This window comes from Scyliorhinus canicula, chromosome 10, assembly GCF_902713615.1.
Source record: "Scyliorhinus canicula chromosome 10, sScyCan1.1, whole genome shotgun sequence".
In the NCBI taxonomy this organism is placed as follows: Eukaryota; Metazoa; Chordata; class Chondrichthyes; order Carcharhiniformes; family Scyliorhinidae; genus Scyliorhinus; species Scyliorhinus canicula.
The window spans coordinates 171051200-171074377 of NC_052155.1; the positions used below are offsets into that span (position 1 = coordinate 171051200).

The 23178-nt window shown below is 40.3% G+C and overlaps 1 protein-coding gene across 11 annotated transcripts in view; it reads right to left on the reverse strand.

Moving 5' to 3' along the window:
- Window positions 1–23178, reverse strand: part of ubr5 (ubiquitin protein ligase E3 component n-recognin 5) — a 170989-nt gene that overhangs the window by 64914 nt on the left and 82897 nt on the right. For 10 of the 11 annotated variants that reach the window (XM_038810121.1, XM_038810123.1, XM_038810128.1 and 7 more), the window contains 6 exons: window positions 20804–21001; window positions 18080–18290; window positions 13597–13723; window positions 11295–11446; window positions 5514–5609; window positions 2126–2249 (listed from right to left, as the gene is read on the reverse strand). In XM_038810121.1, the coding sequence (XP_038666049.1) occupies window positions 2126–2249; window positions 5514–5609; window positions 11295–11446; window positions 13597–13723; window positions 18080–18290; window positions 20804–21001 (908 nt within the window). The remainder of the gene's footprint in view (window positions 1–2125; window positions 2250–5513; window positions 5610–11294; window positions 11447–13596; window positions 13724–18079; window positions 18291–20803; window positions 21002–23178) is intronic. The other variant, XM_038810122.1, reaches the window with a different exon arrangement.

The following is a 23178-nucleotide window of genomic DNA, read 5'->3' on the forward strand; positions in this document are numbered from 1 at the left end:
TTCGGTAGAAGGGTTCTATTTGAGGTGGCAGTCGTTCATTCCCTATTTCAGGAAACTGGTCATAGTCAGATGTTAGGGAGGGGATTAGGATTTGTTTTGGGTTTTTGGCTCGGTTGGTTTTCATTGTGGGGGCGGGAAAGGTTGAGTCTAGAATTGTAATTGCACTTGTGTCATATGTTTTTGTACGGTGCTATATTGAAAAGAGTTTAACTTTTTAAAAAACTGCCATCGTTATTCCCACTCAAACATCAAAACCATCACAGCTCTGAATCCACTTTCAAATCCATATAGCAGACCCATGCATACTTGCTTTCCACAGATGTTCTTTGAAACTGTTTTAAAGACTTGAACCCTGTCAGAACCATGCAGAAGCTCTAGATGTATTTCTTCAGAAGCTGCTTCTCAGCTTGCTTCAGCTCACCTTCTAGCCACACTGCCAATCTGTTCAAAGACATATATCTTTAACTGAACTGCAGTGAGGGGCCATCCATCTAATCTGCACATCATTGGACTTGTGGGAGGAAACTGGAGCACCCGGAGGAAACCCAGACAAACACGGGAGAACGTGCAAACTCCAGGGAGGTTATGTTGCAATTGTATAAGGTGTTAGTGAGGCCACACCTGGAGTATTGAGTTCAGTTTTGGTCTCCTTACTCGAGAAAGGAAATACTGGCACTGGAGGGTGTGCAGAGGAGATTCACTAGGTTAATCCCAGAGCTGATGGGGTTGGATTATGAGGAGAGGTTGAGTAGATTGGGACTCCACTCGTTGGAATTTAGAAGGATGAGGGGGGATCTTACAGAAACATTTAAAATTATGAAGGGAATAGATAGGATAGATGCGGGCAGGCTGTTTCCACTGGCGGGTGAAAGCAGAACTAGGGGGACATAGCCTCAAAATAAGGGGAAGTAGATTTAGGGCTGAGTTTAGGAGGAACTTCTTCACCCAAAGGGTTGTGAATCTATGGAATTCCTTGCCCAGTTGAGGCTCCTTCATTAAATGTTTTTAAGGTAAAGATAGATAGTTTTTTGAAGAATAAAGGGATTAAGGGTTATGGTGTTCAGGCCGGAAAGTGGAGCTGAGTCCACAAAAGATCAGCCATGATCTCATTGAATGGCGGAGCAGGCTCGAGGGGCCAGATGGCCTACTCCTGCTCCTAGTTCTTATTATGAGAGGAGCAGTGCTAACCACTGTGCCACCCAAGTTCCAGGAAGACTGAAAGATTATGACAAGCGCCTCTGCAATTTCCATGCTCACTTCCTCAAATACACTTGGATGCATCTCACCCGGTCCCAGTGCATTGTCAACCTTTATGTACCGACAGTCTATTCAACAGTTCAGCGTCATCAGTTTTTAAAAATTTAGATTACCCAATTATTTTTTCCAATTAAAGGGCAATTTAGCATGGCCAATCCACCTACTCTGCACATTTTTGGGTTGTGGGGGCGAAACCCATGCAGACACGGGGACAATGTGCAAACTCCACACGGACAGTGACCCAGATCCGGGATCGAACCTGGGACCTCAGCGCCGTGAGGCAGCTGTGCTAACCACTAGGCCACCGTGCTGCCCACAGTTTTGAACTTTCAAGTGACAAGAGTTTCCTTTTCTGTCATCATGGCCTGGATAGCATCTACCTCCCTGGTAAAGTCCGAGGCAACGTATTCATTTAATACCTCAGCCATGCTCCCTGCCTCCATGTGTAAATTCCTTCATAGGTCCTCTTTAAGCCCTACTCCTCCTTTTACCCACCCTTTCACTATTTATTTATATGCCTAGAGAATTTGTGTTCATTTGGGTAGGAATTTGAAGCCACAGACAGCTGTGAAACCAAATTATGTTTCTGTTTCTATTTGTAGAAACTACATTGACATAAATAGGAACAGCATTCATGCATCTGGAGTCAAAGGTGAAGTCACCATTGCCATACATTTTCAGGTGTGTCATTTCAAAGCTGCACTCGAATCTTTGGCTGTCTGTTCACGCCAGTTTCTACAATGCTGGCATGTAGGGTGCAACACTCTTACTGACATCTCAAGAACCTTCACTTTATTTTTGTACCAAATTTACATCTGATTAAGTTTCACTTGTGTTATAGAAGCTGTTTGAATTATACACTACTTACTTGGCTGAAAGCAATTCTCGAAGATAAGGTCGCAGTACCACACTTTCACAAAGTAATTTTAAGATCAGATGAGCATTAGCTTTTCTGTCCTTGGACTCCACTATAGGTGGATCAGATGACGGTCCTAGAGTGGAAAAACCAGAATTATATTGAGTGAAATGGGGAGAAGTATGCTTTAGATTAGATCAGATTTTTTTCATACTGCACGGTGTATTACACTTCACTAATGCCAATAAATTCTCGGCTTCAAAGAAAATTCAATGACAGAACACTTTGCCTTGCATATGCCCATATCATGGATCAAGAATTGTACTTTCATGTGACACAATGTAATTTCAAAGTGCTGGGCCTGACTGATGTCAGTGTATAAATGCCCAATCTCAATAATCCTGTTAGGGGGAGGCAACACGCAGCTGTCAAACATATTCCTGAGGAGGAGTTAAGCCTAGGATCACATTTGGCTCCTTGCAACAAACAGAGTCGAGAAAATGTTATGCAGAGAGAGTACTTTTTTTTTTGGAAAGAGAACAGGCCATGAAAGTGCAACTGGATTATGTTGTTTATGCTCCACGTGAACAACCAGGAAATCATTTTTTGAACTTGTAGTCCTTTGAAATATATATTTAACTGCTCTCCTATAATTGTATAGATTCTATAGAATCTGTTATTTTCCTCTTCCATTTGGAGTTTCGCATTCACCCGCCACTCACGTTTTTCTGAAGAAAATCAATGCCTGTTTGACGCTCACATTCAGATTTCAAAAGCAATAATTTCCAGATTGGAAAAACATTCCTCACGCTTTGTTTTAATGCAGCAAAGTTCATCCCTCCAAAGTTTGCATCCGCAGTCCTATTTGTTTTTATTCCTACAATTTACAAATCAACAGTTTACAAGAAACTGCTAAAAATGAATGCCGTAAACAAAGAACCCGAGTAACAGCTGCCTTTAAATAAATAAGGCTGTTGGGCGTTTCTCCCATATAAACTGCTGTCTGAAAATACCCACTTAAAAAAAACAGAGGGTGTGCATGAAAGTTATGTCAGATCTCTTCCCAACTGTGCTGCCTTGTGATTTACTGAGGTGTTCCTTTAAATGTATCTGGATCTATGCCCAGTTTCTATTTCATCACATGTTATCATTAAGATTTCAAGTGTTTTTTTATTCCCTGCTTTTGTTTGTGAACGGTAGCAGAATAACATAGATTGGAAGGGTTTATGGATTAGATCAAGAGTTCCGGTCAAACCCCGCGCTGTTTCCCAGTTGACATGGAAAATGATTCACTGTATCCTCTTATTTTGAATGATTAATGGAACAATTCTGTCTTGTATCTGATTCTTAGCCTCAGCACAAATTATTTTTCATGAATGATAAAGAACCTTGCAGAAGCACAAAGTGAAGCCAACTAGTTATGCAAATCCTTTCCAGCAAATTAAAAGCTCATAATGAGCTCTGAATCCTAATCTACAATGGATCGCCTGCCTCTAGACATAACACAAATAAAAATTCAAAAAACCAATTGGACAGTACCAGCCAAAGTGGAGGGTGAATCTACACAAACTTGTAGGGAGTAAAGATGAAGAACAAAAATGACCTTAAATAATTTAATGCAAATGGCAACTTTGCGACATTTCAGGAATAATTACACAAAAGCTATTACTTGGATGGCAAACCTGCATTTTTTGGTTGGAGGGTGTGGGCGGCGCAGTGTAAAGCAACAAAAGACAACAAAATGGCTACAACAGGTAGCCTCTCGAAGATGATTCCAGAACAAGAGCAGAGTTTTAATATTAGAGCTAGGTCCTTTAGAAGTGAAACACTATTCTACAAATTAATATGGAATTTTAAATTAGCGAGCATTTATTGCTCTTTTAATAGGAGACCCAAATGTAATGCGTTTGAGAAGTAAAACATCATTCTTCCATTTAAGATAGTTTTTCTGCATTTAAATTGAGCAAATGGGTACTTTTGAATGCAGCTTAGTAAACAATGACAAACTAGAAGGCAAAACAGGAGTAGATCTGGATCTTCTGATCAGAGAAGACCTAGAGAAATATACATCTCCTAAAATGAGGTTGTCTCTTGTACTTTTAAAGAAAAATGTCATTATCAGTCACCATAAGTTTTAAGCCTTGAAAACAGAAATGAAAATGAAAATCGCTTATTGTCACGAGTAGGCTTCAATGAAGTTACTGTGAAAAGCCCCTAGTCGCCACATTCCGGAGCCTGTCCGGGGAGGCTGGTACGGGAATCGAACCGTGCTGCTGGCCTGCTTGATCTGCTTGAAAAGCCAGCGATTTAGCCTTGTGAGCTAAACCAGCCCAATCAAGCAACAGTATAAAGCCAGCACACTGTATGGAAGCTAAAAAAATTAAGACACTCTACAAAAGGTTAAATTGTGGTTTATGAATTTATGAAAAATTTTATTTTGTAATACGCAGAAACAAAATGAACAGTCAATTGTGTGACACATCTGCCAAGCAGCTTGGTTAGTTACGGTAGTACTTGCTGATAAAGCCTGCAACTTTCTTAGCTCTGATGTACCATGTCCAAAGATATGCAGGCTAGTGGATTGTCCATGCTAAATTGCCCTTAAGTGTTGGGTGGGGTTACTGGGTTATGGGGATAGGGTGGAGGTGTGGGCTTGGGTGGGGTGCTCTTTCCAAGAGCCGATGCAGACTCGATGGGCCAAATGGACTCCTTCTGTACTGTAAATTCTATGATCTATGAACCAGGAAATTAATAAAGGAAAAATACTGCAAATGTTGTTGATCTGAAATAAAAACAAGTGCTGGAAAAACTCATCAGGTTTGGCAGCATCTGTGGACAGAGAAACAGAGTTAACGTTTTGAGTCCATGTGACTCTTCTTTGGAACTGGAACTAATGTTCCCTGGTTCTATTCCCCAATTGATGCCAAGAGGTAGGTGAGCTCAGCCAGGCCAATAATAAACGGGTGCTGAATATGTATTAAAAGTAAACATTTTGAAAATGATATGCAAATAAATCAGTTTGCTATGACTAATAGAATAGTAAAATAATTTGAATCTGCCACTGCAACCACCTCTCTCCACAAGGTCGCCATTGGTAAGGATTCGACCTCTTAGAAAATGTGGCAATAAGAATATATGGGGCTGTCTTAGTGTTCTGTGGCCAATGTGGTGAAGGTTCCATGGGAATTCCCCTCTTGAATTCTATCCAATGAACCTACTTATTCTATCCAATAACACCTACTTAAAAAGTGCAAAATAGGTGAGTTTAGGATAAAACTTAGTCTGATGAAGCCCGTACTGATCACACAAGAAAGGTTCCTTGAGCAAGGTAACCGATTCCAGCACAAGTCAAAACTTGAGAGAGAAAATGGGTGTAGAAAAAATAAACTTAAATCCTCACCTGGTATGGTAGATGTGCTTGGTCCTTGTCCAGTACCAGATGCTGCTGTGGTAAGAGATCCCACAGCGGGGGCCAGGATAAAATCAATGTCACCATCTTTCAGTAAACAGAATAGCAGACGTTCATCAATAGAACAAAACAATCCCCCGGCAAAGACACTTTGTTAAAAAATGCTCCTTTCGTCCACTCAACTTGGAGGGACTCCAAGTGGTAAAATTCAATAGTTTGCTGCAATTTCTTGTACATATTTCTGAACCACAAGATTTTATGTGGGGATACCAAAACTTTACACCAGAAGACAGCATTCTGCTCAGTGTATTCATTTCAAAGCATAATGCTTTGAAAATTAATGTCAGAGACAAGTAGGCAAAGATCTCTTGGGTTTCCAAAAATTAAGAGAAACTAGTTCTCAGTGTTTATAAGTCTTTGAAAAATAAGTTAAATCTGAAACTTTTCAAGTACTTCAAACTGCAAAAGGAAGTTTGAAGAGGTTGCGGTGACTTCAGATAAATCAAAAAAAATAGCTTCTCATCTTGACTATCAAAAATTCAATATACATTAACAGTAGAATAATTAAACTCACTGCATACAATTGGTGTCCGACTATTAAAATGTATTTTAATTTTAACAAACAAGTCAAGCTTTTTGGGTCGACCAGAAAACACCAGGTGGTTTCCTAAAAGGTAGAACTGCTCCAGGTGGACACCTTAAACCCTCAAAATACTTGGGAAGATAATTGTGATTCAGACTAAAACCAGAAATATCCTAAATAAAATCACATTTTTCAACAAGTCAGTCTATAAAACATCTATGCATTTCCAAAATTATAGGTATTTTGAGTTAACCAAGATACAGCAATGCAAAAACATGAAGTACATTCTTACATCTGAGTACTTATTGTACTGAGCCTGGTGATTGTGGAGCAGGAGCTGTACTGTCCTTTATTTTCTCAGCCTGAAAACTCAGGGCTTTGATTGTTCTCAATCCCAAACTTCCTACATAGAATAAACTGAACTCCCAACCTATCGTTAGTTCCAAGAAGGCACAATGAAGCACCATCATGTACATTACAACAGCTGCTTTAAACCAAATGTGAAGGACAAGGTGTAACTCAAGTAGGACCTCTCATATCGTCAATCATCAATTAAAATAATGTTTTATTTTTTAAAGGGGATGTGTGTTGGGGAAACAAAATTAATTTGGTTGTTCTTATGAGCTTCTAGTTACCTCAAGGTGGGTGTTTGGATTTTATGGCTGTACTCCAATACGAGGTGGAAGATTTTGTTGCAATAATCAATAGTTCATTAGCTCTGTGCCTGCTAACCTACATCAGTTCCCAGCGGCCTGTTAATTTTACAATTCTTGTTATTGTTTTCAAATCCCTCCATGAAGCAGAAAAAATTGCCGGACAATGGGGAAAAAGCAGGGTCTTAGTCCTAATTGAACAATTCATTGCAGCAGCAATGGATGCCCACAATGTACTTGAGATACTTGCCCCATCAGAAGAGTAATATGGTTCAAAGCTGAACAGCTTGTGCTACATCACCACTGCTGGTCCCAGGCATTTTGAGGCCACAAGGCTAAGCACAGCATTTGAAGGGGGAGAGAAATTATCACAGCTACAAAAAACCACAATTTACACTTAATGTGCTTAGATGACATCTGAAAACCATGATTGTAAAGCATTAGTTCCATCCAGATTGAAGAAATCCAGGGACAGTTATGAAGGGAAGTACAGCTGAAAGAGCCTCAGAATTGGAGGCTACCATTAGGCTTGAATGCACAAGCGGCATAATTGGGCATATCGGATAATGTGCAGGTTCAAACAGAATTGTCCTCAGGTAGTCAGAACAAATATCGCAGTCTGACAACTTTAACAGCCAGACCCTCCTCAGATCCAGTTGCAATTAACGATGTTCCCAGAAAACCACAATGCTCAAATTAAGAACGGAAGGTACCTTTTATACTAGTTTGGAAAAGACTGCAGTCACTGGAGATAATTTTTCTGTCTATTCTGGTTGCAAACACAAAGTAAATGGGTGGGCTGTGACTGGTTGCTAACTTGGATTAAGTGAATCTCAAGTATTTTCTGCAATATCTGGATATCTTAATGTAGAAATACACACTCCAATACATCTGGTCAATCTCCCAAATCTCTTGTAGCACCAGGACTTGCCCTTTGGTGTAGAGTTCAAGACTTGGCATCCATGCCAAATAATTTTCACAGTAGTAGGGCCACATAGAACACAATCGATTCCGATAAGAAACGGTGCTGGATTTGCTGGGTCCGTGATTGGCACTCAGGAGGCTGACAATCTGGAGCTGCAATTAGGGATGGGCAATAAATGCTGGGATAACCAGCGACGCCCACATCCTGTAAACAACCAAAAAAAGAGCTTTCCCAACCCAAGCAATCCAGCCCAAAATTTTCCAATCGGAACACCTCCAGTGGGTCGTGCTTAATTCACAAACTCGTCTGAGGTGACTTCTTTTTGCTGGGTGACAATCTTCCAAATGGCTGATCATTTCAAATATGTACTCCAACATTGATGACAATATTTCTGCTTTACATACAACTGGTTTTCAAAGTCAAAAGTTCCTTGGCAGCAGAATTTTTAACTGAATAACCATTCCTTTGAACTGCAGCTTCTTCTGCTCAAAAAGTGGAAATAGTTTTCTCACACAACTAATCAATGTATTTTGGGCCCCTTTTGGCAAGCTTCAATACAGAGACTAGAGTCAGGAATAGAGTCGGTAAATCAGTGTCAGGACATGAGAATGCAAACATTAGCAAAGTGCACTCTTGGACCTTTGCCTGGCTCTTTTAAACTATTGAGAGGCCTCCTCTGAAAGATAACTAACTTCCTGCAGTAGTCACATTTTACTGTACAAAGTACACCAGAAATTGCCACGAAACTTTAACACCATTTTAAAAACTTTCTAACACATTTTTCTAATCTCCAGACGAAATTAACATGCACCGAAATGGGAAAATCTAATTCATTGGCATGCAGGTTGAAGAACGCCTGAAATTTAAGCCAGGTGCTTCTACAGAGCCAAATTCCAAAGATTACATCCACTTTAACAACAATACTTACACAGCCAGTCCAAGAGAATTTATGAAATGCTTTCCTTTATAGCACAAAATGCCCGACTCAGTGACGTACTAATCGGAGCCATTAATGGTTCAATAAACACCTGCATTTGAGGAGTTCAGATTTGGATATGCTTTTTTGGACTACATATATATAATTCAACGTTACATTTTGCCTGCTCACATCAATATGCCTTACTTGGTTGGTACATGGAACCAACATATAAATTGGAGAAAAAGAAGAAAACGGGATGCTGGGAGGAAAAATTCCAATTCAATTCCTGGCTCTCAGACTTAACCAAAACTGCTGGTGATGTGAGCCATCCATTAGTTAATGGATTAGAAAAGATGGCCACAACTTTGCAACATATTTTTGGCACTGGAGCTTCTGCTGGTAGTATACTATCCTCAGACTAATCCTTTCTGCTCCAATTATTAGATCTGTATTTATTGAGTGACACAGGACATAATAGCTTGCAGAGCAATGGACACGAGATCACTATTACACAATAACCCAGTCACAGTTTTGGCATCTATCAATGAGTATCAGCCATGGCTAATGTTCAATTAAACACTACTCTGGTTTTACTAGCAGTCTGAGGTTTTCACTACAAAAAACAGGTTGTTAACTCCAGACGGTATTATCTTGTCCTCAGTCTTGAGTGAACGCCATTCCATTGTTGCACTGATTTTGGTCTGATCTCTGAACAACCTCAATGAGCAATGATAAACTCTATCTGTCTGAAGTTGGAACTCTTCCCTCAACAGGCCTGACTCCACAGTCACTTAAAGGCTAAATCACCCATTGCTATACTATCTATCCACCATTGGCTTACATATTCACAATACCAATGTATTGCACAGAGTAGACCACTGACCCTTAATAAATACATGTGCATTTATACAGCACCTCACCATATCATTAAGTACCCAAATCCTTGAGCTTGAGTCAATGGATTTTTTTTAAGTCCCACAATTTTTATAAGCCCTCACGAGAAGTAATCTGACAAAAGAAACAAATCACCAGATCCCAGCATCAATAGAATGTTTGAATATTGGTATATACCCACTCAAGAGTTTGACATGAAAAGAAAATCATCCAAGACTGCAGTTGCCAAACGATTGAACAAAAAAAGTGAAAGATTACTGAAAATCTTGCCAAGCATAGAAAAATATTTAAACTTGCACAAATTCAGAAACATGAATTTTAAGCAATGGAGGTGCATTCCTAAAGCTATTGATGACTTAATGTCAGAAATATGCTCGCAGAATCAGTGAAATGCAAATAAATAAATAAATCACTCAAAATTTAAATGACCTACATGTCACTATAACCTTTTTTTTGACTAGAACGGACAAATGCCCTCCTTGGCACAGCAGTAGCATTCTCACCCAAGTCAGAAGGATGTGGGATAAAGTCCCACTCCCACATGAGTTAGGTTGCCATACCAGTGCAGTAACGGCGAGTAAATAAAAAGCAAATGCTGGAAACACTCAGCATGTGAGGCAGCATCTATGGAGTGAGAAAGCGTTAACGTTTCAGGTCATGGACATTTGTTCAGAAGTCCAGCAGCATTAGGGGAAGGGCAGCATTTTCAGAGGTGACAGCTTTTTAAATGAGATGTTAAATTGAGGTCCCGACTGTCCTCAAGTGAATGCAAAAAGCCTCATTGTTAGAAGGGAAACAACAGGGTACCCCTGGTAAAAGCAAAATACTGCAGAAGCTGGAAATCGGAAATAAAAAACAGAAAATGCTGGATGAACGCAGGACTGGTAGAATCTATGGAGAGATAAACAGAGTTAATATTGAGTCTGCATGACCCTTCTATAGAACTGTAGGTGGGTCACACTGACTCAAAACTTAACTGTTTCTCCTTCACATATGCTGTCCGACTTGCTGAGTTTATAAGACCTTAAGATATAGGAGCAGAATCAGGTCATTCGGCCCATTGAGTCTGCTCCACCATGGTTGACAAGTTCCTCATCCTCATGACCCCTGATCCCTTTATTAATCTAGAACACCAGATTTATGCACAAGGTGCTGTTATCTACAGGGCTATAAACCAGGAACTGGAAGGTTTGGAAGAGCTGGAATGCTCTGCAACATTTTGTTTTTATTTCAGGGTTCAGCTGGGTGGCGTGGTCTTCATTTCTGCTTCAACCAACACTAAAATCAGTTTATTTCCTTACTGTTGTGGGACTGCAGTAGAAAGTGTTTCTTACACTAGAAATCTTCAAAGCTATTTAATGTCTAAAAGTTCAGAAGTCTTGTGGTTACAAAAGACGTGAAAGAAATAAGTCTTTCATTCTTATTCAGACACTTCTAACTTTGCCTAGAAGTGCGAAAAGTCTGGTTACGTCAAGATCAAAATGGCTAGTCACACAAGTTCTCTCCAACTGAACATATGGGCTTGCACTGAAAGGGAATATGGCCATTTTACTTCTTCAGCAAAATCAAACTTTATTTTCTATGTACACTCAAAATTATATGTGCATTAACTACAGGAATGCAGTTCTTGTCCTAGATGGCTGTCTACATTGCAAATGCACACTAATACCGAATGAAACTTCATTGTATCGCAGTCAAGATATACTGAAATTACTCTTCAAATCCTCATATATATTGTTGCTACAACTTTAACCAGAATTCAGCAAATTCTTGCGTCGTAAAATCTGGAAACACTAACCTGGATCAATTGCAGGTGGATCTGGTGCCCAGCTAAGGGGGGCAATCGGGGGAGATACTGGGTCCTGATGGTCACTGGACGAAGCACCAGATTCATGTCGCCCCAAGCCTGCTGCTCTTAGTGAGCGTCTCATCATCTCACGCAATCTCAAACTGGATGGAGAAATTAGTGCAAGACATTTATTTATTTTGGGGTTAAAAAAAAATCTAATTTCCTAGCATGACCCAATTAGTTGCTACGATCATTAGCTAGGGACACTTGATATTAGGTCACTGGGTTTTGCTCAAAAGTAAACCAGTTGTAACATAAATAGAATTCCAATCACATAATAAATACACTGAAAATTAAATGAAAAGTTGGAAACATATTTAGCTTAACTTTCAGCCCTAGTGTGTGGTTTATTAACCAGGTTGAGATAGCTTCAGCAATTAATGCTCTCACAAAAACTTTGGAATGCATTAAGTGCTGCACGGGCAGCACGGTAGCATTGTGGATAGCATAATTGCTTCACAGCTCCAGGGTACCAGGTTCGATTCCGGCTTGGGTCACTGTCTGTGCTGAGTCTGCACATCGATCCCGTGTGTGCATGGGTTTCCTCCGGGTGCTCCGGTTTCCTCCCACAGTCCAAAGATGTGCAGGTTAGGTGGATTGGCCATGATAAATTGCCCTTAGTGTCCAAAATTGCCATCAGTGTTGGGTGGGGTTACTGTGTTATGGGGATAGGGTGGAGGTGTTGACCTCGGGTAGGGTGCTCTTTCCAAGATCCGGTGCAGACTTGATGGGCCGAGTGGCCTCCTTCTGCACTGTAAATTCTATGATTCATCCCAGATGCCAACACCAAATCATTCCATTTAATTTGGAAACCTGACGCTCCAAGGAAAAAAGTAGAAATTTATACCTGTAGAACTATTCAACAGCTATCTTGTAACCAGCCCAATCTCCGAAGAATTGAATGATAATAATTGCCGCAAACTTCTTTCTCACCCCACCCGCAATAAAAATATTCAGTCCGAGCTCCGACTTCCAGAGACCCCCACCTGGGAGAGTAGGTCAGGTCCATGCTGCATTTGGATGATGATACAAGAGTCTTTCCTGTTTATTTTCTTTGTTCCCATTTTATTTTATTATTTTTGTCCATGGGCCCATATTCAGAATGTGCCTTTAAGCAGAGGACTTAGGCTGAAGCAAACAGCTTGTGGAGGAAGTCAGTTCGATTGGTTGGTTGGCAACCGGTGGGTTGGCCAGGGACAGTGGTCTGCCTGACAACAGTCAGTGATTGGTTCCTGCGTGATGCTTTGAGAGAACTGGGCAGAAGTATTTAGACTCTGGAACTGAAAGACATTCTCTCTCATTATTGAAGAACTGCTTTATTGTTCTAAAACCAGTGAATGCCTAGCCCATGGGCAGCGGCACAATGGTTCGCACTGCTGCCAGGAAACCAGGTTCAATTCCAGCCATGGGTCACTGTCGGTGTGGAGTTCACACGTACTCCCCGTGGGTTGATTTGTCACAATAAATCAGCTTTCCTCCTGGTGCTCCAGTTTCCTCCCACTGTCCAAAGATGTGCGGGTTAGGTGGATTGGACATACTAAATTGCTCCTTAGTGTCCAGAGATGTACAGGTAGGTTATGCGGATAGGGTAGAGTGGGCAGGTAAGTGGACAAAGGTATGGTGCTCTTTTGAAGGGTTGGTGCAGACTCGATGGGCCAAATGGCCTCCTTCCGCACTGTAGGGCATCTATGATTTTACATCTTTGCTGTAAACGTGAAGTAACTCTGAATCCACAGAGAATACAGTCAACCTTGCCAGAGAAAAATCACCTCAAGCCCAGAAGTACCACTGAAAAATCTTGAACTCCAGAAAGACATTAACTGAAACCCATCCTAGTGCAAAGATCCTTTATTCTTTGATTTTTATTATTTTCTTTTCCTCTCAGGTCACCCTTTCCCTTCTGCATTGTGTGCGTATAAAAATACATATAATATAGAGTGTGGGCAGTTAAAGGGGAGGGGTTGGAAAGGGGGTATTAGATAGTCAATTGCATTTTTCTGTCAGTATAATTATAATACTGTACATAATAACAGGTTACTTATGTTAAAGTTACAAACCTGATGACGCCAGTTTATTGGGTTCAGTCAAGGACCTCAGGTATTTTTAAATGACATCTAATTTGACTTGTGTTCCGACTCCGGGTCAAGTGGGGCTGAAATTGACCGCGCACTGGGCCAGCGTGTCATGACAATGGGCACAACGCTAATAATGTCTAGTGACAAGAACATATTATCTTTGTATTTACACTTACCTGCGACTGCTGGATGGCCCAGTCCTGTTCCCACTGCTGTTACTCGACACCACTGAAATTGCATTTGCAATGGCTTCAACTGCTGATAACCTCTCCGCAAATGTATTCCTCTCAGAGCGCTCTGCTTCTGTGGGACAGAAGTACTTAAGTCACTCGGTCTCAGTAACAATGATACAAAAGGAATAGAAATTAAATCACAAGGAAGGCTCAAAATATACCTCAAATAAGGGCCATTTTAAGGCCGTATTTGCAGCTAACTGTTCAAAAGCAGCATCAGCACCCCCCCCCCCCCCCCCCCCCCCCCCCCATGTCAACTTTCCTCCCAAGGAAATGGAATAATCAAATCCAAAGTTCTTTCAATAAACTTTGCAACTTCCAGGACAAACAACGCAGGATTCTGGATGTGCTCTCAAAGTCTTGAAGGATGCACGTCAAATGCGTCATCGTGTTCTTTTCCTCCCACTCAAATTCTTTTCAATACTCGATACAAATTTCAAAGATTTGCTAAGGAGTAGAAGGATATGTTTTTTGAAACTGTAGCCGGTCTGCATAGCTCTTATATTATGCTGAATAAAAAACTTACCAGAATTGATAAAACAGATTTTTAGGAACATAATAATCCCCATTCTTGTCCAGGTAAACAGTTAAACCATCAAGTGAGACAAAGCTGACAATTTTAAAGACTGTAACATTAAATGATCAATTACCTGGAATATTTTTAAATTAATGGTCTGAAAGGTATATTATTCAAACAGTCCCTGTTTGAAAGATTTTGGCCAGACAATAATGTGCTGAGACAGAACCACACCGTACAGGTGTCAATGCTTGCTATATTACTTCAGCTTTTAACAGGGTTTACTCAACTGTGAACAAAAACCTACATAATCCCCGAGCCCAGACAATCCTGCCCTATTTCTGGTGTTCATTTTTGCGCACGTGAAGTTTTACAAATGATGTCTTCTTAGTACACGTCTTAACCTCACTGGATAAATCCCAACTCAAATGCCAATACCTGCTGATATTAGTAATTTAAAATATACGGAAATTAAGGAAAGGATGGTTTTGTAAACTTTCCACATGACCCTTGAACCTTGAAAGCTACAAGACCCATAGCGATAAAATACTCATGTCATCCCTTATGCAGAGTAAACTAACATCAACATTTTATTAGGAAGCTTTACAGTTCAATGTGAACAGATGGAGAAGCATCCAACTACAAACCATGAAGTTTATGTACTATATTAGCTTTGCCCCTTTTTAAGCTGTGAATGTAAATGGATAATGGAATTGTAAGTGGACTTCAGCCAGCACTATTAGTTGCTACATAGCTGCAGAAGCACAGTCTAGTTAAGTTGAACACCCAATAGTCTTTGAACAAATTATGAACGCTGAAGAGGAGTTGGATGGGTATCAGAAAATGACAGCTTTAAAAAAATATATAGCCAGTAGCTGGGCCATCAACAATAAATTTGGCTCTATGGGAAGTAACCCAAATGGTTTCAGTCAGAATGCAAAATATCCATTCAGGGCTAAATCAGACATTAATGGAGTATTTGAGACGAGAACCACTGTTTTCAGGTGTTAACCATCCCATGGTGTTTCACATGCTTTTCCTGACAACTGTGCCAAGAAGTCTCAGTCTGGGTAAAATTCTGCAAGCTGTTGTCTTTTGTTAAAACCAGTTTCAGCTGTGTCAATGACAATATGGAGTTCAGAGGAGAAAGCAGCAACATGTGCTTGTCTAATGTAAATACATATCACTAGGTCATTCTGTTTATTAAATTTATAAAGTGCATGGACAAAAGATTTTCAAACCGTTGTAAACGGATCCAGTTTTTGTGTTAGTCAGTTATTCGTTTATAAGTTTTTTAAGTTTCTCTGAAATTCTAATTATTAGTTTAACAGATTTAATTTGAATAGAACCAAACAGCAAAGACTGAAGTCATTCTGCGCATGAAAATGAAAATCGCTTATTGTCACGAGTAGGCTTCAATGAAGTTACTGTGAAAAACCCCTAGTCGCCACATTCCGGCACCTATCTGGGGAGGCTGGTACAGGGAGGCTGGTATCATGCCTGTGAAAGAATTATCCAATTAGGCCTACGACCCTGCTCTTTCCCCATTGTCTGGCAATTTCCTCTGCTTCACGTGTTAACTTGTGTTTTGCATACAAGGACTTCCAAATCCCTCTTAACTGCAACATTTCATCATTTTTCATCAATTAAACAATATCGTGTTTTTCTTTTCTTCGTACTAAAATGAATGACTTCTAATTTCTCTACATTATACACCCAACTGCCACCTTTTGCCCACCCATTTAACCTATCTGTATCTCTGTGCAGACTCTGTGCCCTCCTCTCAGCTTTGGGACAATTTCAGTTGACCTCCTGTCAGTGCTCTTGAAAAGGAAATGAAAGGAGAAAAAAAATGTATGAAACTGGCAGACTGGTTTCTCCACTTATCGAAGAGATACATGGTGATCAACTCACCTAATGTCGGAGCAAAAAGTACATTAGTAAAAGTGCAATTATTGGTACTGAGGCAAAGTTCCCCATTCATAACATGTTAAAAGATCCCTCAATCTATCCATCAATGCCAGCAAAACTAAAGAGCTGGTCATTGACTTCAGGAAGCAAAAAACTGTACACACCACTGTCAGCATCAACGGGGCCAAAGTGGAGATGGTTAGTAGTTTCAAATTCCATTGGGTACACATATCCAAAAATGTGTCCATGTCCACCCACGTTGACGCTACCACCAAAAAAGCACAACAGCGCCTATTCTTCCTCAGGTAACTAAGGACATTCGGCATGTCCACATTAACTCTTACCAATTTTTACAGATGCACTACAGAAAACCTCCTATCTGGCTGCATCAGAGCCTGGTATGGTAACTGCTCGGCCCAAGACGCAAGAAACTTCAGATGGTCGTGAACACAGCCCAGTCCATCATACAAACCTGTCTCCCATCCACTGACTACATCGGCACCTCCTGCTGCCTGGGGAACTGGGCAGCATAATCTAAGACCCCTCCCACCCGGCTTACTCACTCTTCCAACTTCTTCCATCGGGCAGGAGATACAGAAGTCTGAGAATACGCACGAACAGACTCAAAAAAGCTTCTTCCCCGCTGTTACTAGACTCTTAAATGACCCTCTTATGGACTGGCCTCATTAATACTACACCCCTGTATGCTTCACCTGATGCCGGTGTTTATGTAGTTACATTGTGTACCTTGTATTGCCCCATTATGTACCTTGTATTGCCCTATTATGTATTTTCTTTTATTTCCTTCTCTTTTCATATACTTAATGAGCTGCTCGCAGAAAAATATTTTTCACTTCACCTCAGTACACAGGACAATAAACAAAATCCAAATCCGAATTGTTAGATCCCTGGGACATGGGCCTGAATACATAAAAGGAAATTAGCTTTTTGAGTGCGAGTGAGGTCAAAAGTCTTAATTGTACCATTATTATTAATGTTCTGAAAGTGAAATTTGAACTTCATTTAATTCCTCTGGTAGAAGTCATATTCAATAGAATTATAATATTCCAAGACACAGATTTGATGTCACCAGATGCTACAAGAGCAATAGGGCAATAGAGCCATCCTGACTTCAGGTCTAAATTAGGAAGAACATAATGGAGTCTCGTCGTTCTCTTTAATTATCCAGATCTTAAATACCTTGTTTCCACTGAGCCATAAACCTATGAGAGAATAGAATGTCAAAGGTCCCAAACGCTTTCAGGCTCTTTTTTCTTAAAAAAAAGTGCTGGCAGCAAACTTCACATTCTCATGTGGTGAGAAAAAGGTTCTGAATATTAATGATCTACGTCTGAGAATAAGACTTGACCAAATTGTCTCACTGTCAGCTTCAGGCTGGAATGTGAAACACCACAATCTTTTTGATCATGTCTGTGACAAAGAGGCCGAATAATTAAGTGGAAAGAGAAATTAGGCCAAAATTAAAATACTCCTATCTTGACAACTGAGGGACAATAAATACCAAAGCTGCGATCTCCACTCCAGAAGTAGATCACGTCAAGTTCTGATTCTTCACTCATTAAGCAAACATTTAGAAATGAAAAGGCCTTCTAATAGAATGCCTCATTGCAGATTATGGAAACATAAGAAATTGGAGCAGGGGAAGATCATTCAGCCTTGTGCTCAGTCATTCAACGCAACCATGGCTGGTATTCTACCTCAACGTCACCTTCGCACACTAGCCCCATATCCCGCAGGGGTATCGCGTAATGATATGATATGTCCAGGACGTACGAGTAATCTTTCCTCCCAGGTGCACTAAATGCAACTGTCACCAAACACGTGTATTTAACCTGTGTAATTTTTTATTAAAGATACTCATGGGACTCGGCAGGCATTGAAACAAACCAATCAGCGTTATTTCTGAAACTTTTAGTTCTACATGTCAAAAAAAGCTTAATCTTCAAATACCAGGCTGTATGGACAGTTTTAACTCACCTTCTTCCTCTTTTGTCTCTTTATTGCTTGTGGGGAAGCAGACAGACACACAGGCGTGTAAAACATTACGATTCCCATCACATCGATTGCTTAAGAATGTATTTAATGCTTGCGGGGTTTGTTCTAACAGAACAGCCTGCTCAAGATTCATCAAGTACTGTCTGGAGGCTTCATAATCACATCGCAGTATGTGCTGCATTAATGCTTGCTTCTGTAGATGGTGACAAAACAAAAAAGCATGCTTAATTATATCGACAGATTTTGCTCAGTTTTCATCATGACAATTGTCCTGGTTCAGAATATCTGACACATACACGCACACAGCTAAACTTCTCTGCCCTTCTCGCATAGACTAAAGATCGCTTTCAGTATAATTGCACTGAACACAGGTTTCTAAGTATCATGTACTGGAAGTAGTACATGCAAACTTTCCTGTATGCAGTATTATATGTGGGTAACATGGTAGCACAGTGGTTCGCACTGTTGCTTCACAGCGCGAGGGTCCCAGGTTCGATTCTCGGCTTGGATCACTGTCCGTGCGGAGTTTGCATGTTCTCCCCATGTTTGCGTGGGTTTCCTCCGGGTGTTCCAGTTTCCTCCCACAAGTCCCGAAAGACGTGCTGTTAGGTAAGTTGGACATTCTGAATTCTCCCTCAGTGTACCCGAACAGGTGCCGGAATGTGGCGACTACAGGCTTTTCATAGTTACTTCATTGCAGTGTTAATGTGACAGTGTTAATTGTGACAATAAATATTATTATTAAGCGCTACTCCCATACGAGTTTAAAACACTCAACACCATGCCCTGAAAGAACCAAAGGAATCAGATGAAAGATTTATTTTTTTAAAAACATCTTCAAATGTGATGATATTTCCATTCATTGTAAACAAAAAGTTTATTGAAAAAGTACAATGGAATTAACAATTTGACATATAACCAGTTTTACTAAAAGACCCTCTGTATAATGACCTCTTATTGAATTGCTGAAGTCAAGTTGTTTTTAAATTTCTATCAATTGCTAATCAAGGGTGCTAGTTTTTAAACTTCAGTAACAACCTTTTATTACAGAAGTTTTATGCGGCACGATATTTAAAAATATTGATTTGCAGGGGAGAGCAAGGTACATAGGGCACTATTTCAAAGCAAAACGTTCCCCATTGGGTCTTGGACAGGATTTCTTTAGAGCTATTTCCACATGGGTAGGTTCCAAAATTGGAAGAAAATTTCTCCAATGACATTCATTGTTAGATATATTCCAATGTTTCCTGGCTGTTCCCAAGCTTGAGCTTATCCAAATCTGAGCTGCATGCATCTTAATTCACACCAAATTATATTTATCAATCAATCTTCTGTGCTTTACCAATGCAGACTCCAGTCCAGCAATGGCTTTATTTTAAACTGCTCATCCTTACTTTCAAACCTCTCCATTGCCTCACCCCTCGTCACTAACCATCTCTAGCCCAACAATTCCGCTTCACCTCTTTAACCTTTAAGTCATCCTTAAAACATACTGCTTTGAGCAAACTTTTGGTCATCTGGCTATTTTATCTTTTTGGTCAGTGTCAAATTTCACATAAAATGTACAACCCAGACAGAGGCAGTCCACCTGGGCCAGGTGGCTCGTGTTATATTTACAGCCCTAAGTTTTGGTCTCCACCACAAGTTATATTCTCTGCATCTACCCTGTCGAGCCCCTCCGTAAATTTAAAGATGTCAATCTCTCAATTATCTCTTTCCAGACAAAAGAGCCTCATCCTGTTTTGCCTTTCTTGGTGGGTATAGCTTCACAGTACTGGGATCAACCTTGTGGCCCCTTTTCCAATGCTCTATGGAGATCAGAACTGTTCACAATATTTCAAGTGTGGGTTCACCAAGGTTCTGTACAAGTATACCATAACCTCTCTATCTTTAGTGATGTGTGTATCTGTACCCTTGTATCTCTTTGCACTTCTACCCCATTAAGGCTCTTACTCTCCGAGCAGCAGCAAACCAGTCAAGATTTAATAACTCACATTTGCCTGTATTGAAATTAATTTGTCAATTATATGCTAATTCTGCCAGTTAACTAATGTCTCTTTACTGATAAAATCCTAAGATAGGATCCCAAGGTTGTACACGAGGGCTGGTTGCTAGTGATTGCTGCACAGGCTGTTGTTTACCACCTTTGTCAGTAGTTTAGATGAGGCTGTTGGGATGGTACAGAGATTTGTGTGGGTGGCCTCAGGAGGGAGAGATTGAATCCAGATTCACTTGCAATCTAGGAAGGAAAGAGGCCTACTTCTTGCAGGTGACAGTTTAGCGTAGATCAATCCATTGTTGTACAAATGGTTGGCACTGGCATCAGGCATGAACACCAAGCTGCTTAGGTGTTGCAGTGTTTAGGTCTTTGCAAGTTTGCGACCAGTGCTGCAGCAGAGTGGCAAGAGTAGGAGTGCTGCAAAATATCACAGGATAAGCAACTTGGGCTGCAAATTACTAGAGCAAAAGTATTGTACACAAAATAAGGACAATGTCTAAAGTTACTGGATTTCACCTGTTTGGCCTTGTCTGACTCTCCCACACTCTCAAACACTGGTTCAGCTGAACACCACTCGTGGTACACTACATTCAAATAAAGTCATTTGTGTTCTACTGTTTTTAACATTAACGCAGAACCTGATGAATCCAAAACACCAATAATATAAATGTGCAATATTCAACCTTTTATTATGTTGATCAACCTACCTCGACAGCCATTACTATGACAGCTGCTTTCTTCTTAATGGATGAATTTGCAGGAAGATTTGTCAAAGAATGAATCCCCATTCCAAGGCTCGTAATTGGTGGGAGATCTAACCAGTCAGGATCACGGATTCCACCCATACAATCTTTCGCCATTGGGTATATTGTGCCATTTCCATCCCTTAGGATGATGGGAGATTCCTAAAAATGGATTAAAAATATGCAATCAGAAAAGTTGATTCTCAAACATGCCTAAGATGTAATCGACATGAATTTCCCTAGCATTCACAGCTCATAGCCAATTGACACTTTGTGAACAGCTCTCCCATCACAAACACACCTAGCTATAAAATAAACATACAGTTAAAATTTGAAGCCAAAGATAGCTTGCTCAGTGATTTGATCCTTTATGTCACACCAGCTGGGTTAGTATATGATGGCTCATTCACGGTTCACACTTGCAATTTACACAAAATCAAGCCAACTGCTTAAAGCTTCTTTCTGAACTTTAGCTGAATTTATTAGAGCATGGCAAATAGTTAAGAAAAATAAATTATTTTCCTGAAAGGAAACAGCATGATAAACATTCAACCTTTCAAAACATACAAATACCAGTCAATTTAAATTTTTTTTAACTGGCATGGTCACTCATACTGCCTGTGATGAGGTTATCCATACTCTGTCTAATGACAACTTTTCACCACACTTTTCTGTCAACATTTACAACTATAAATTGTTCAATCAACATTGACCAATGCTGCCACATTAACTGTCACAAAATAATTGCAGCCGCTGGATGCTAGCTGGGTTTGTTAAGCAGCCTTCAGATCTATACCAAAATATCTCCCGATTCACTGCAATCCACAAATCAACATTAGGTCTAAATTTAGCAAGAAAAAAAATGTTTTTAAAAGGTTTGCTCATCATCAGAAATTATTAAATTTCCTACTGTGCGTATCGTCACAATTTTTGACTTTCAGCCTCTACTGATGTATGACTAAGAGGTTCCATCATCCCATTGGTATGGGGAAAGATAGAAATTACCTGGAGACACCAACTTTTTATGTTAACCAATAAATCAGCCAACCCACTCTCCCTCCAACCTGCAAACACCACCTTGAACTTGGAGCAGGAAATGCAACATGGAGTTTAACAGCAGGAATGTCAATGGCTCAGCAGTTCACATTTATGCGCAGGCTTGGAGGACCATGGGGCCTGTTCCTGTGCTGTATTGTTCTATGTTCTATACTACACTTAACTTAGGAATATGTCCAAGGACAAACAATGATCAAACTTTCAGTCAGTTGACTTAATCTTTCTGTAGCTCAAAAGGAGGCAGGAGTTAAGGAGCATCATGAAAGGAGTGGAGAAGCAGAGAGCATTAAGCAGGAAACCACAAAGTCTGAAGCCCAAGCAGCTGAATACACAGCCACAAAATAAGGGAGTGGAGGACGCACAAGAGACCAGAATTGGAGGATTGTAGAATTGTCAGAGGCTACCAAAATAGGGAGGGGCGAGTCCATGAAGCATCTTGAATGAGGATGAGAATTTTTAAATTGTACTGTGGGTGGATCTGAAGGCAATATAGGTCAGCAAGCACAGGGATGATGGTTGACCAGTACTTGGTGCAGCTCAGAATATGTAGCAGCAAATTTTTGGATGTTAAAAGTTTGCATGGGATAAAGACAGAAGGCTGGCCATGAGCGTATTGTAAACAGGAGTCTGAAGGTAACCAAAACAGAACACAACTTGAGACAGGGTAGAGGGAGATTTTAGACGGCAGCCTTTGTGACGGAGGATATGGAGTCAGAAGCTTAGTTCTGGGTCAACAAGAATCCAGTGTTGATAACAATCTGGTTTAACCTTGTGCAAGGGATATCAAATCAGTAGCAAAGGAGCAAAAGGGTAAGGTAACCAGTGGCAAAGAAGGGAAGGGGCAAAGAAAAATGGCTTGGGTTCTCCCAATGTTTAATTGGAGGAAGTTTTATCTCACCCAAAACTCTATGTTGGACTAGTCTGACAACACAAAGCCTGTGTATTCAGGATGCGCCGAGAGAGTTGGTGGTGTAGAACTGGGTGGCCATTTGGAGTCCAACATAGTGTCTTTGGCAGATATCACCAAAAGGCAGCATGTTGAAAAGAAATGGGAATAATTGAATACCACTAGATAATGATCAAGACACAAAAGCCTTGTATATGAAAATTCAGATACTTTTCAGTTTCCTTTATATATTAAAAATAAAAATTCTGAAAAAATTGCTCCCTACATTCAGTAAGGAATCTAACCACCATCGCTATTTCAATTTCCACATGCAAAATTGCACAAAGTAACACTAGCACTATGTAGGCACTATCAAGGTAATCTGCACAGTACATTC